The 13,275-nt window shown below is 38.2% G+C and overlaps 2 protein-coding genes and 1 pseudogene across 4 annotated transcripts; 1 reads left to right on the top strand and 2 right to left on the bottom strand.

The window, feature by feature from the left end:
* Nucleotides 1-265: 265 nt before the first annotated feature.
* On the bottom strand, nt 266-1,524 carry LOC150037819 (uncharacterized). Its single transcript, XM_090311037.1, has 5 exons — nt 1,462-1,524; nt 1,310-1,414; nt 1,060-1,180; nt 760-811; nt 266-677 (listed from the first exon to the last, which is right to left on the bottom strand). The coding sequence occupies exons 1-5, from the start codon at nt 1,522-1,524 to the stop codon at nt 266-268; spliced, it is 753 nt and encodes a 250-aa protein (XP_090167163.1).
* Nucleotides 1,525-2,334: 810 nt separating this feature from the next.
* On the top strand, nt 2,335-9,274 carry LOC120071141 (nucleolar/coiled-body phosphoprotein). Of its 2 annotated transcripts, none has more exons than XM_039023224.2 (5): nt 2,335-2,714; nt 7,460-7,761; nt 7,872-7,961; nt 8,352-8,713; nt 8,807-9,274. In XM_039023224.2, the coding sequence occupies exons 1-5, from the start codon at nt 2,510-2,512 to the stop codon at nt 9,069-9,071; spliced, it is 1,224 nt and encodes a 407-aa protein (XP_038879152.1). In that variant the 5' UTR covers nt 2,335-2,509; the 3' UTR covers nt 9,072-9,274. The 2 variants fall into 2 exon arrangements, with proteins under 2 accessions (XP_038879152.1, XP_038879153.1); XM_039023225.2 differs by having other exon boundaries at nt 2,364-2,714; nt 7,466-7,761.
* LOC120071140 (pentatricopeptide repeat-containing protein At3g26782, mitochondrial pseudogene) lies at nt 8,351-12,342 on the bottom strand (annotated as a pseudogene). Its single transcript, XR_016527772.1, has one exon. The product of XR_016527772.1 is annotated as a pentatricopeptide repeat-containing protein At3g26782, mitochondrial pseudogene (transcript).
* Between the last annotated feature and the right edge of the window lie 933 nt (nt 12,343-13,275).

Here is a 13,275-nt window from a genome sequence, read left to right as displayed (position 1 = left end):
TAGACCCATATGAATCCAAAATTGCACCCCCCGGCAACCAAGGATCCCACGAAACAAAACAAGACTGTCCATCACCGACCATCAAACGAACCAGATGCTTGAATCTATCTCTACAACGCAAGATAGCCCTTAAGCACCAAGATCTCCTAACCTCACTCCGAACAGCTCACAAAGATCGCCCACGCAAAATATACGCCTCCACCCATACCACCCATAATGAACTTGATTTAATTAATAAAAGCCAGAGCAACTTCATAATAGTAGTCTAATTCCATGAAGCCACATGTTTCACACCCAACACCCACTCCCCTTCTCCCAACGGCAAGCACACCTCATCCCACGCCACCTGCACACCACCTCGACTCACCGCATTTTCCTTCCATAAATAACTACGTAATAGACGATCAACCTCATAAGTTACACACGCAGGCAACACGAAGATGCTATACCAAAATACCTGAAAGGACTGTAAAACAGACCTAACAAGTTGCAACCTTCCAGCAAAAGAGAGAGATCGCACCGCCCAGCTTCTAATACGAGCTGTAATCCTCTGTATTAAAGGCGCACAATTTATAGCCTTCAAACCGACCAGCCAATAACGGTAAAGCCAGATACCTAATAGGCAGCGAACCAAAAGAGAATCCCATAAACGCAGGTAGTTCCTCCACTTCACCAGGCTACACACCCACAACAAACATGGAACTCTTCCCAACATTTGCAACTAACCCAGACAGCCTTGCAAAATCCGCTAGGACTTACCTCACAAACTCCAAGGAAACTCTCTCAGCTGCACAGAAAATCATCAAATCATCTACAAAAACCAAATGAGTCAGGCCGACACGCTCACAACGGTCATGGAACCTAAACCATACTGGAGATTTATTCAATAACCTGGACAAGACCTCCATCACCATCACAAACAAAAAAGGAGACAATGGATCCCCTTACCTCAACCCCTTCTTACCGGGAAAAAAAATCCCTCAAGAGAACTATTAATCATCACAGAGAACAATGACGAAACACAAGCCCTCACCCAACTAACAAACTTAAGGGGCGTACCTATAGCCAGCAACACGCCAAACAGAAAATCCCAATTGACTGAATCGTACGTCTTCTGAAGATCTACCTTCAACACACGACGTAGATTCCCTCTACCCTCCTTGTAGCCCCCCATAAGCTCCTGACACAATAAAATGTTATAAAAAATTAACCTACCAGGAACAAACGCAAACTGGTTACCACTTATGAAAGATGGCAACCACAACCTCAATCTCTCAGCTAAGATCCTCGAGATACACTTATACATAACATTGCAACAAGAAATAGGACGAAACTCCTCCATACGTTCAGCTCCTCGCCTCTTTGGGATAAGAGTAATAGCAGTAGAATTAACTCCACCAGACAGGTAATAGGACTAAAAAAAGTTCAGCACAGCATCACAAAAATCATCCTCAATCACACCCCAAGCAGCTCTGTAAAAATCCACCCAAAACCCATCAGGCCCAGAGCCTTCCCAGACTTCATCGAGAATAAAGCCTTCTGAATCTCATCTCGACTCACTGGACTACCAAGCGCTTCCACCCCCTCCTCGGACCAGTTAAATTTAAAGTTTTAATTCATAATTATTTTTAATTAATTCATGTCATTGATGCCAATGATTAAAAATGAGTATTTACTGAAAAGGTTAAAATAATAAATTTCAAAATCTAAGGATCAAATCGAAACAAAATTCAAATGTGAAGATAAAATTGTAACATTTTAATAAACTTAAAATTTAGGAAAAATACCTTTTTAGTCCCAAAGTTTCGAAGAATATGTATGTTTGATATCTGAGTTCTAAAAATATATCTTTTTAGTCTCCAAATTTATAAAAATAGGCCTGTTTGGTCTCTGAATTTTCAAAAGGTATCTTTTTAGTCATTGGGTTTTTAAAAATAGGTTTAAAAGGTCATTGAAGTATTTTTTTTTTGTTTGATTTTTTAAAAATAATTATATGATATTTGAAACTAGAAAAAAATAGTCCTAGAGATGATGTGACTTTAAAAAATTATTCTTCTAATTTAAAATGTCATATAATTATTTAAAATAATAGTATAAAGTTATTTGAGAGACTTTTTAAACATATTTTTAAAAACTCATAAACTAAAAATGTATATTTTAAAAATTCAAATGAGTCTTTATAAACCTAAGAATTAAAAAAATATATTTTAAAAATTTAGGGATCAAACACACATATTCTTTCAAATTTGAGACTAGAAAGTAATTTTCCATTAAATGTTTACCTTTTGAAACCAAACCAAATGAAAGTAGCCAAATTTTTATCAAAACCATACCATTGGTGTTTAGAATGCAAAATCCCCCACTCGAAGTATAATGGGGCAAATAAGAGAGATGAGCTTTTCTCTTTCACTTTCACTCCCCAACGCTCAAATAACTCGGGATTCGAACAAGCTCAAGGAGCTTCCGCAAGCGTTCTGCCACGGGCGAGAGATCGGCGGCACTTGGAGACATGGCCGAGAATCTCTTCGAAGGCCTTCCACCGCCAATTTCAACGACAAACCCTTCGCCGGAGGCCCAATTACCAGACGCAGCCACTAATCAGAATCGGCCCTCCGATCCTTCTACCAATCCCGCCGCTTCTTCTTCTTCTCCGGCGCCGGTCATCAAGAGCGCCCTCAAGCGCCCCAAGACGGCCCAAGAACCAAACCCCGCAGGTCTTCTGTTCTCCTCCGAAATCGCTTCGATTTGTTTTTGTTCATTCTTGGTTTTGAGTTTTTTGAGGGATTGTTTGATTTTGTAGTTTTTTTTTAAAAAAAAAATAAAAATTCTTTTTGTTCTTTTGGGTGTTGTGCTCTTATTGGGCCCCTTTTTAGCATCAATTTACCTTTACTGGTTAATTCATTTGAACTCGATTCTTCTTCTGGGATATTTGATTCTCGGATCTCGCTTATACTTATTTGAAGTAGAAATAAGGAATAGGAATTGGGGATAGGATTTGAAAATGAAAGGATGAAAGGTGAATTGTAAGGATTTCTAAGTGAGAATTCTTGTATGATTTTTCATTTGGTCTTGAACATCGTTCATTTGTTTACATTATGGGTTATATAAAAATTTAGCCTGCAAACATAGATGGTTATATCTATTAGGTCCATAAAGTTCAGAAAGTTCTATTTACTTTCTTGAATTTTGAATTCTGATTCTGTATACCCCTATGATTAATGCCTGAATAATGAATGATGATGCGATATGACTATTCTTTTAGACACATTTAGGTTGATTTGATCGGCAAAAAATGACAAAAGAGAGTAGAAAACTATAACAAATTAGAGTGGTATAGTGTTAGGTATCTAAGTTGTTTCTTGCACTCAGAAAGACCTAACGAGACGGAAAACAGTGGAAAATACTCTCCCTTTGCTATGGACAATCAACTTCTCAAACAGAGCAAGAGTTTAACAAATGCAAATGGAAGAAACAGAGCAAAGAATGAAAAACAAAAGGAACAAGAACGATAAACCCACCCTACACTAGTCCCCTCCTTACGTAACCAACTTTTACGTGCCACCACCCAACTTTCATGGGTGAAGTTCCTTTCTTATGCCTCCTCTCATATATATGTTTAGTAGCAGTTCTTATAATACCCCGCGGTTGAAACTCACCTTGTCCTCAAGGTGGAAGGTAGGGAATTGATTCTTCATGAATTCCACCAATTCCCACATGGCCTCGTTTTTTGGACGGAGTTTCCATTTGACTACACACTTCTCTTGCTTTTTCTCTTCATTCCACCTTATTCCCATTAATCCTTCTGGTGTTGTTGGTAGCTCGAAATCATCTACAAAAGATGGGGGATGAGACCGAACTATTGCCCACTGTCCAATGGCTTTCTTAAATTGCGATACTAATAGCCCCCCGTGTAATAAGATGTGCAGCAGGAGGAATATGAGAGAGAAAGGGGATGAGAAGAATGACGTAGTACGTGAGTGAAAGTTGTTTTACGTGGGTGTAAGTGCATATGATTGTGTGGGGTCCATGGGGATTTAGTTAATTTCAAACTCCCTTGGCCTTTTCGCCTAAACGGTGAATATATAATTTGGGTACCATTGAATACACGAAATTCATTGGGTATAGTAGCCTTTGATGTGTAATTCCGCCGTATATGCTATTTCCCCAATCCTTTCCAACACCGAATAAGGCCTATAGAACTTAAGAGAAAGTTCTTCACACTTTTTTTTACCTAAGGAACACTGGCGATGTGGGTAACTTCAGGAAGATAGGATCCCCAACGGCAAACTCGATCTCTCTTTGTTTTTGGTTAGCAAACTTCTTCATTTGATTTTGAGCTACATTCAATTGTTCTTTCAAAGCTAGCAAGGCCACATCTCAATCAATCAATTGTTGTTCTAGGGAGTTATTAGTCGGTTTTCAATCTCCATAAGCCAGCAGGTGAGGGGGCATGCAACCATACACACCACATTAAAAGAGTGTTATTAATGGAGCCACTTAATACACTCCTGTTCATTACCAAAAATACCACAAGTAAGTCTTGAGGCATCTTTGATCCTCTCTGTTTGTCCATCGGTTTGGGGATGAAATGTTGTGCTATGCTTGAGTAAGGTCCCTTTAGTGTTAAATAGCTTTGTCCAATAACAACTCACAACAATATTGTCTCTATCGGAAACTATTGACCTCAGAAAACCATTTAAACTCACCACCTCCTTGATAAATATTCTTGCAACTTAGTAGAGTGGATTGTAGATTAGTATGGTCGTATTTGTTTAGGCGATCAACAACCACCATAATGCATTACCATGTGATTTTTGCAATCCTTCCACGAAATCTGTGGATGCATCCTCCTGTATATAATTGAGAATAGGAAGATGTTGCAATAACTCGACTGGTGATACTTATTCAATTTTGTTTCGTTGACATACCTCACACTGTTCCACATAGGACTTCGCATCAACTTTCATCTCTTTCCAATAGAGTTCCCCATCATTCATTTATACGTACGAAGGAATCTTGAATGGCCCTCAAGAATAAATCATGGTATGCATGAAGGATGGAAGGGATCAAAGATGATATAGATGACACCAACCTATCATTATAGAGCAAACACCCCTGTTGCAACGAAAATTTTGGCTTTCCAAGTGGATCCTTTGTAACTTAGCAATTATTCTTTGAAGTTCTTCATCTTGATGGATCTCCTTTTGGATTTGTGACACGTCTAACAAGGTAGGAGCTGATATATGATTTAGTTCATGCACCGGAGTTACTCTTGACAAGGTATCGACGGCCTTATTCTGCAATCTAGGTACCACTTGATAGAGGAACTTAAAATCATATGCCAACAATTTAGTCAGGTGCCTTTGGTATTAGGGTTGTACTTCATGCTGTTTTGACAAGAATTTTAATGCCCATTGGTCATATATCCCACTACCACCCCATAATATGAGGTTTTTTGTCAAAAGTAATCCTAACTAGTCCTCCTAACTAATCCACTTGCTTTTGATAAATGAACTTGTGGGCCACTGAACGGTCAATAAGAACAATCACTTCCTTATCTACCATCCCCTTCAATTTCGTGGTACCTGGAATAGAAAATCCCAAAAATCGATCGTAATGCCAACTTTGCATTGTTTGCGGCTTTGAGCAAGAGAGCTTTCTGTTTTCCTTAATTTGTTCTTCCTGTTGTTCTTCAATTTTGTTTCCCTTCTTCGCTATCAAGAGTATCAACTCTCATTTGTCCTTGGTTTTATAGCGATGATCAATTGAATACTTCTCATTGCAACAGAAGCATAGGCCTTTCTCCCTTCTCGCCTTGTATTTCTCATTAGAGAGTTTCCTTAGGGGGCTTCCTTGTGAGGAGCTGCACCTTTCTCGGGTAGAGTTACATTGTGGGTGGGGATCGTTTCAACTTGTTGTGCATTATGCTCTGAGTTTATTGAAGAATAATTTTTAATTGGGTTGTTCCCATGGGTGGGTCACTGAGGGGGTTATTTTCTTGAGCCATGTTCATGGCAATGTTCTAATTGTCGACGAGTTGGGCCTCCTTCAAGATCTTGTCAAGCCTGACCAAATGCTATTGATTATCTCCACGATTAGTGTTGGAACTAAGCCACCAAGGAACGTACTCTCTAATACATCTTTTGCAATATTCATTAGAGGGGTTGAAAACGTCTCAAGTTTCTTACAATACTCAGCTATTGTTCCATCTTGTTTAATCAGAAAAAACCACGTAACCATACTCTCCTCTTCAGTGGGACAATAGCAATAAAAAAATCATCTCTCTCAACTTCTCCCATGTTTTTATTTTCTTCTTGTTGTGTGTCCCATGGTACTAGTCCACCATGTCTTATTCAAGGCTTATGATCAATACTTTGATCTTCTCTACCTCCGTCAATTCATGGATTTAAAAATAGTGCTTAGCATAGAATAACCACATGCCAGGATTCTCTTTGAAAAATATCGGCATCTCAAGCTTCTTAAACTTACTTTGATCACCTTCTCCTATAATCTCCTTACCTTGGGAAGATCTCTCTTCCTCTGTGCTCACTGGTTCATCCTTATCCTCCCCAACTTTTCCCTTGTCCTTCAGTTATAATCCTTTCGTTAACGATGACAAGTCTCTTCTCTTATTCAATGAAATTTCTCGAAGATTTTCAGATAACTCTTGATGCTTATGATCATCAACATTTTCCTGATTCCTTTCATCTCCTTTTTGCTTCTATCTATATGTTGTTCCAATTGTTTTTGCGCCATCTTCCTCGTTCATCCTAGGTTGAACGTACTCTGATACCAATTATTAGGTATCTAAGTTGTTCCTGCACTCAAAAAGACCCAACGAGAAAGGGAAATACTCTCCTTGTAGTATTGATAATCAACTTCTCAAATAGAGCAAGAGTTTAACGAACACTAATGAAAGAAATGGAGAAAACAATGATAGACAAAATGAACATGAATGATAACTTTCGGTCGATTCGAGAGCATTGGTTTCCTCTCCTTCAAGCAAGCTTCCACACGAAAATATCCACACACATCCCCTTGCCACTGAACCCTTCATAAACCCTGCACTGGTCCCCTCCTCCCCACTGCATAACCAACTTTTACGTGCCACTATCCAAATGTGATGGGTGAAGTTCCTTCACATATGTATGTTTAATAGGCGGTCTTACACATAGTTGATTAATGGAATTCGTACCACTTATTTTGTCTAGGTGTTCATATCTTGTCTGTTATTTACTACATTGGATTAAATTAGTTAAAGTTTGTCAGGCAAGCATGTAAGCATTTATTTCACGGTATCACTACATAGAACACAGATTCACAATTCATGTTTATACAAGAACATGATTGAAACATTTTATGTTTAAGAACTAAATAGACATAATTTATACTTAACCTAAATTCTATATGTTTTTGTAATAACTTTGGTAGAAGATAAAATATGGAGTTTGGTTTTCAGCTACAGCACCGGCACCGGGAAAACGTTTAAGGTTCAAAACCACAACAGATGCTTCAGAGACCCAAGTTTTGGAGGCTATGCAGAAGATAGCTTCACATATTAAGAACCCCAATAAGTTTGGTAAGGCTGCAAAACTTGCTATACAGCTCATTCAGGCAGGAAGCGTGAAGCCAGCCACCAGTGATCGTTTCTTTACCATACTTGAAGCTGCCATGTCCATGTCTTCATCCACTCCTTGTACAGATCCTTCAGTACGAGGAGATTATCATGCATTGTTTTTGGCTGCACAATCTACAGTGGAAGTATGATAATCCCTATCTTAGGTTTTACCGTTGGTGTAATGATATTTTCTGTCTGTTCCTCCAAATGGGATTTCAAATTTCTAATAATGGTTTCTTATTTTAATTTTCAGTGCCTTAACAGAAAGCAGAAGAACCAGTTAACAACTTGGACAATTCAGACTGTGTTGGCAAATGATTTGTTGACGGATGACAGTTTTGTGGTAGGGATTATTTCCCATACTTGTTTAATCAAAACCACTGCTCCTTTGATGCGATTGATGCTATAAGGATATAAAACCTTACATGTATTTTCTTTGTTTAGTTTATCACTTTAAAAAAAACATTCCTGAAATCTTAGAGTAAAAATGACTTTTTTTTTTTTTTTTTTTTTTTAGATTTCAAAACTTGGCTATGAAAAGTGGTTTGAAAATGGTTTTTTAATTAGTAATGAAACTAAGAAAAAGATTAATAAATAAGCATAAGTTTAAAAATGTAGAAACATCGTCAAAGGGGGTCCTTTGTCATTCTTGTTGGTTATTTTGACCATTGTACTCTCTTTATTTTTAGGACATCAATTTCCATTTTTTCATGCGTGGCTTTTTACCATGTAGTTTTCAAAGACAGCTGGACAAATAAAAGAAGCTATCTCTAATCTTCCAGTTGCAACTACGGAGGATGACATTGAGGAAGCTGAAGCACTTAAAGGTCATGAAGAGAGCACAGATGATGAACATCAGAAAAAGAAGAATGTGGATCTCGCTGAAGAGAAAAACCAGGAAGAATCTGATCCGTTTGGGCTCGATGCTTTTCTGCCTGGTTCATTGAAGAAAGGCGAGAGGGCCAGGGTAAAAAATGATGTGGCATCCAAGACCAGAAATGATGAAGAAGTGGAGACCAAGAGGTTTCTCAAAGCACAAAGAGATGCCCTAATTAGTTGTTTAGAAATTGCTGCTCATCGGTATAAAATTCCATGGTACAAATCTGCACCGACTACAATGTTCTCAACAGTCTCTTGCATTGTTTTTAAAACTGGAATGTGAAACTGACTTACAATTTCTCTCGTTAGGTGTCAAACTGTCATTGATATCTTAGTGAAGCATGCCTTCGATAATGTTACAAGGTTCACATCGCAGCAACGGGATGCAATTGGGAAATTATGGGCTTCAGTAAGGGAACAACAAAATCGTAGGAAACAAGGAAAATCAGTCTCGGGTAAACTTGATGTAAATGGATTTGAATGGCTGCAGCAGAAGTACGCCAATGAGAAGATCAGCATTCGGCATTCTGTTGGGGCTAGTGGCGATAGAAAAGCACAACAGTGGCTTGGTTGACAAATCAGCCTTTCCTTGAGTGAGGCTTCCTTGATGTTTGCTCATAACCAAAAACAAAAAAAATGTGCACTGATTGTATTGTTGAAATTTATATGTACATGAGTATTTAGATATATGATCGCAATTTGGAATCTTATCCTACCAATAACCCAGACAAGAACAAAATCCTTCACTGAAGTGGTGAAACCGGTTTCGATCTCTAACTATTATTGTCCGTCCATAGATCTTTGATAATAGTTTTGTTGCAGCATGACAATCATCGCAAATCCTCAGGTTCTTAACAATCCGGATGGGTGTACCAGGGGCCGTGCTTATGAGTCCAAATGCCATGGCCAGTTTCTCACTATGGTAACTGAGTGTAGATTCCTTCTCTTCCTCTTCTACATTTAACAAGACGGCCGATGTATTTGGTGTGTATCCCGTCTCTCTCAATTTGATGCACATTTCAGTCACCATTTCATATACTTCTGTTGTTTGTGTGCATGTCTTATCTCCAGATTTGAAGTGGTGAACTGAACCATTTACTTCAATCCAGCTGAGTCCTGGTTCTTTCTTCATTCCTAAATGGCTCATTGTTTCTCTAACGCTTGTTACATCAGTCCATCGCTTTGCTGATGCATAGATGTTCGACTTAAGAACACTATACCCACAGTTTTGTGGGTCCAATTCAAGAATCTTTCTTGCAGCCACCTCTCCCAAGGCTAGATTCTTATGTAGCTTACACGCAGCAAGCAGAGCACCCCATATAATTGTGTTGGGCTTCATGGGCATGTTTTCAATGATGTTGTGAGCTTCATCAAGATGTCCTGCTCGACCAAGAAGATCCACCAAGCATCCATAGTGCTCGATCTTTGGAACAATTCCAAAGTCGTGAACCATTCTGTTGAAATGTTTTTTCCCATCTACTACCAATCCCGAATGACTACAAGCGTGAAAAACAGAAATGAATGTGATATCATTAGGTTCAACACCATAGCCCTCCATCTCTGAAAAGAGTTCCAAAGCTTCTTTTCCACAACCGTGCATTGAGAATCCAGCCATCATTGCATTCCACATGTGAATATCTCGTTGTGTGGCTTCATCGAACAGGCTACGAGCAATTGTTAGATCTCCACATTTGGCATACATGTTGATGAGAGCTGTTTCTAAAACGACGTCTACTTCAAGGCCATGACGGTTTATGTAAGTGTGAGTCCACTTACCAAGGTTAAGGGCTCCAGCCTCTGCACATAAAGAAAGAAGACCAACCATTGTCACCTTGTTTGGTTTCACTTCACTGTCTAACATCTCGAGGAAGAGGTTGAAAGCTTGATCAATGCAACTTGCGTGTGCGTAAGCCAAAAGCAAAGCACTCCAAATCTTGACATCTTTTTCCTCGATGCCATTGAAAAGAGCTCTGGCATATCCAACTTGCCCACACTTTCCATACATGTCTATGAGAGCAGTGACTAAAGCCAGAGACATACCAAACTCATTTCTTAATAGATACGCATGAAACCATTTGCCCAAATCCAAGGTTCCCACGAAACCACACTCTGTAATCAAATTGAGTAATGTAATCTCATTAGGAAATACTTCTTCTTCAAGCATTCTATTAAAATTATTTGCTCCTTCAACTAATCTGCAATTGCGAATACAACCAGCTATCATCACTGTCCAAGAAACAACACTTTTTTGAGGTAACACGTCAAAAAGTCTTTGTGCTGATTCTAAACGTTCACCCTTACAATACATATTGATCAACGCAGTCGTCAAAGGAACTTCCATCTTCTCATCAACAACATTTCTCACAATGTACCCATGGACCGCCCTCCCCGACTTCATATCCAAGAGTTCTCCGAACGCACCAATCATGCTAATCAAAGCAACACCACTGAGCTTAACTCCCACAAAATGCATCTCTCGTACAAGTACAAGCGCTTCATCATAAGACTTGCTTCGCACATAGCACCCGAGCATAGTACTCCAAGAGACAACATCTCTGTCCGGCATTTTATCAAACACCAAGCGGGCAAAAACCAGAGACCCACATTTCTCATACATGTTCATCAAAGCATTACACACAAAAACATCTGGAGCAAAGCCGTTCTTAATGGCGAAACCGTGGAGTTCCCTGCCCAAAACACCACAGGAAGCTTGAGCACAAGCTTTGAGAAGTGAAGGGAGAATGAAGTTGTCAAGTGCAGCAGCAGCATCAGTTGTACGCATATGAAGGTACAATTTGAAAGAAGCTTGTGGGAGGTGATTGTTGGTGTAAGATGAAATGAGGAGATTGTAATTGGCTTCAGGGGAGAAGTGGGTTTGAGAAAAGAAAGGGTGAGGCCTATGGAATTGGGTTTTGATGAAGTGGGCATGGATTTGTTGGGTTTGTTGGAGACTCAAATGGGAATGGCCATGGCCGGAGCCTGAGAAAGAAGGGGATGAGAGAATCAGTTGATTCATTTACGGCCCTTGCCTTTACACCTCCACCTTCTCACTAAAATATCTCTTTTCTTTCACTAGAAAATGAATGAAATAAGATAAAATCGTTTCTTTTCGAAATAAAATCATTATTCAACTCATTTTTAATTCAAATTTTCTTTAAAATGATTTTTGGACTTGTAACAAAAAAACATTTTTTTTAAATAATGTTATTTTAATGTATATTAACAAAAATAGAGTAGGACTGAAAAGATTGACAAAAATAGGTTTTTTGATCGTGTATCCGGTACACGATTAGAGCTAAATCATGTATCCGGTATACAAGTGCCTGTGATCTGGCACGCGCAGATTGCCAATTTGGCAGTCATGCAGTGTTGACTAAGGTAATCGTGTACTGGGTACATGATTACCCTAAGTCGTGTACCAGGTACACGACTTCGTTCTCCATTAAACCGCGACGCCTCTTCTTCTTCCTCCATCCGAAAACCATCCGAATCCTTCTTCCTCCATCCGAAAACTGTTACCATCGTAGCCTCATTTCTTCCTCCGACCGTGAGCTTTTTCTCTTGTTGTTGCCGTCGTGAGCCGATCTACCGAAAGGTTTTCTTTGACTAAGGTAAAGCTTTTTCTTTAATTTTTTCCAATATATATATTTGTTTATAAAAATGAGGATCAAGTTTGAAAATGTATAGTTTATGAATCCATGATTTAAATGTACAATTTTCACATATATATCATTTTGTTCGCATTTGGGCTGAATTAAATGTGTAGTTTATGGATCCATGATTTATTTTTGGATATATGTTGAACTTAGAAATTAGATTTTGTTGGGCTATTTTTTTGGATGATTATGTTGGCCTATTTGTTGGGTTAATTTAAGAAAATATATATGTTTATAAAAATGAAGATTGCTTCATATATATATATTATTATTATTTTTGCATTTGGGCTGAATTAAATGTATGATTCATGGATATACTATTTTGTTTTTATTTGGGCTGATTTAAATGTATAGTTTATGGATCTTAGATTTGGGTTGATTTAAATGTATAATATTTAGATCTTATATGTTGAACTTAGAAATTGGATTTTGTTGAGCTATTTGTTGGGTTGACATATTAACATATTTTTTATTAACTATAACTGTTGAAAAAATCATAATAAATATGTCGATGCGTCCTGAATAACTTAACCTGAAAATGATGGAGACAGTGATATTGATGTTGAAGTTGATGAATTATTTGGAAACGATAGTAGTGGGGAACATGATCATGAGTTTGTACCGTAGGAATGTTATTTAATACTAAAGAAGATTTACACTTGTTGTAAAAAAATATTGTATGCAGAACACTATGAGATTATTGTAGTGGAATCAAATCAAGATCTTTGGTATGTCAGATGTAAACAGTGGAAGGATGGTTGTGATTGGAGGTTACGGGCATGTCGGTGTAAAACTCATGGGATGTTGAAATCACCAAACTTCAAGGGGAACATTCATGTTTGTTTTCAGAATTGACACTTGATTCAAATTTTATGAGTATTGAAATCCAAAATTTAGTTAGAGCTGATCCTGGGGTACCTGTGACCCTACTCCAAAAAGCGATTAAAAAACAATATGGCTATAATGTTAATTATAGATGGGTTTGGCAAGCCAAGAGAAAAGCGTTTTATTGTGTTTGGTGATTGGGAAAAATCATATTTAGAGCTTCCGTATTGGTTGAGTGCTCTTGTTCATTACAATCCAAAAACACGATCAGATTGGTATTTCCTTTCGTCTGATGTG

Source organism: Benincasa hispida, chromosome 2 (assembly GCF_027475165.1).
Source record: "Benincasa hispida cultivar pf3 chromosome 2, pf3_genome.v1.1, whole genome shotgun sequence".
Taxonomy (NCBI): Eukaryota; Viridiplantae; Streptophyta; class Magnoliopsida; order Cucurbitales; family Cucurbitaceae; genus Benincasa; species Benincasa hispida.
The sequence above is the reverse complement of the archived record's forward strand: the minus strand, read 5'-3'. Positions and strand labels throughout refer to the sequence as shown.

Bases quoted from the DNA above. Each gene is read 5' to 3' on its own strand.
- LOC150037819 (XM_090311037.1), bottom strand. From the start codon at position 1,524: ATGAAGTCTGGGAAGGCTCTGGGCCTGATGGGTTTTGGGTGGATTTTT. The intron at 1,415-1,461 runs GTGTGATTGAGG...AACTTTTTTTAG, and splicing joins TTTTTACAGAGCTGCTTGGG to TCCTATTACCTGTCTGGTGG. The intron at 1,181-1,309 runs GTTATGTATAAG...TTATTGTGTCAG, and splicing joins GTCCTATTTCTTGTTGCAAT to GAGCTTATGGGGGGCTACAA.
- LOC120071141 (XM_039023224.2), top strand. From the start codon at position 2,510: ATGGCCGAGAATCTCTTCGAAGGCCTTCCACCGCCAATTTCAACGACA. The intron at 2,715-7,459 runs GTCTTCTGTTCT...TTTGGTTTTCAG, and splicing joins CCAAGAACCAAACCCCGCAG to CTACAGCACCGGCACCGGGA. The intron at 8,714-8,806 runs GTACAAATCTGC...TTCTCTCGTTAG, and splicing joins CATCGGTATAAAATTCCATG to GTGTCAAACTGTCATTGATA.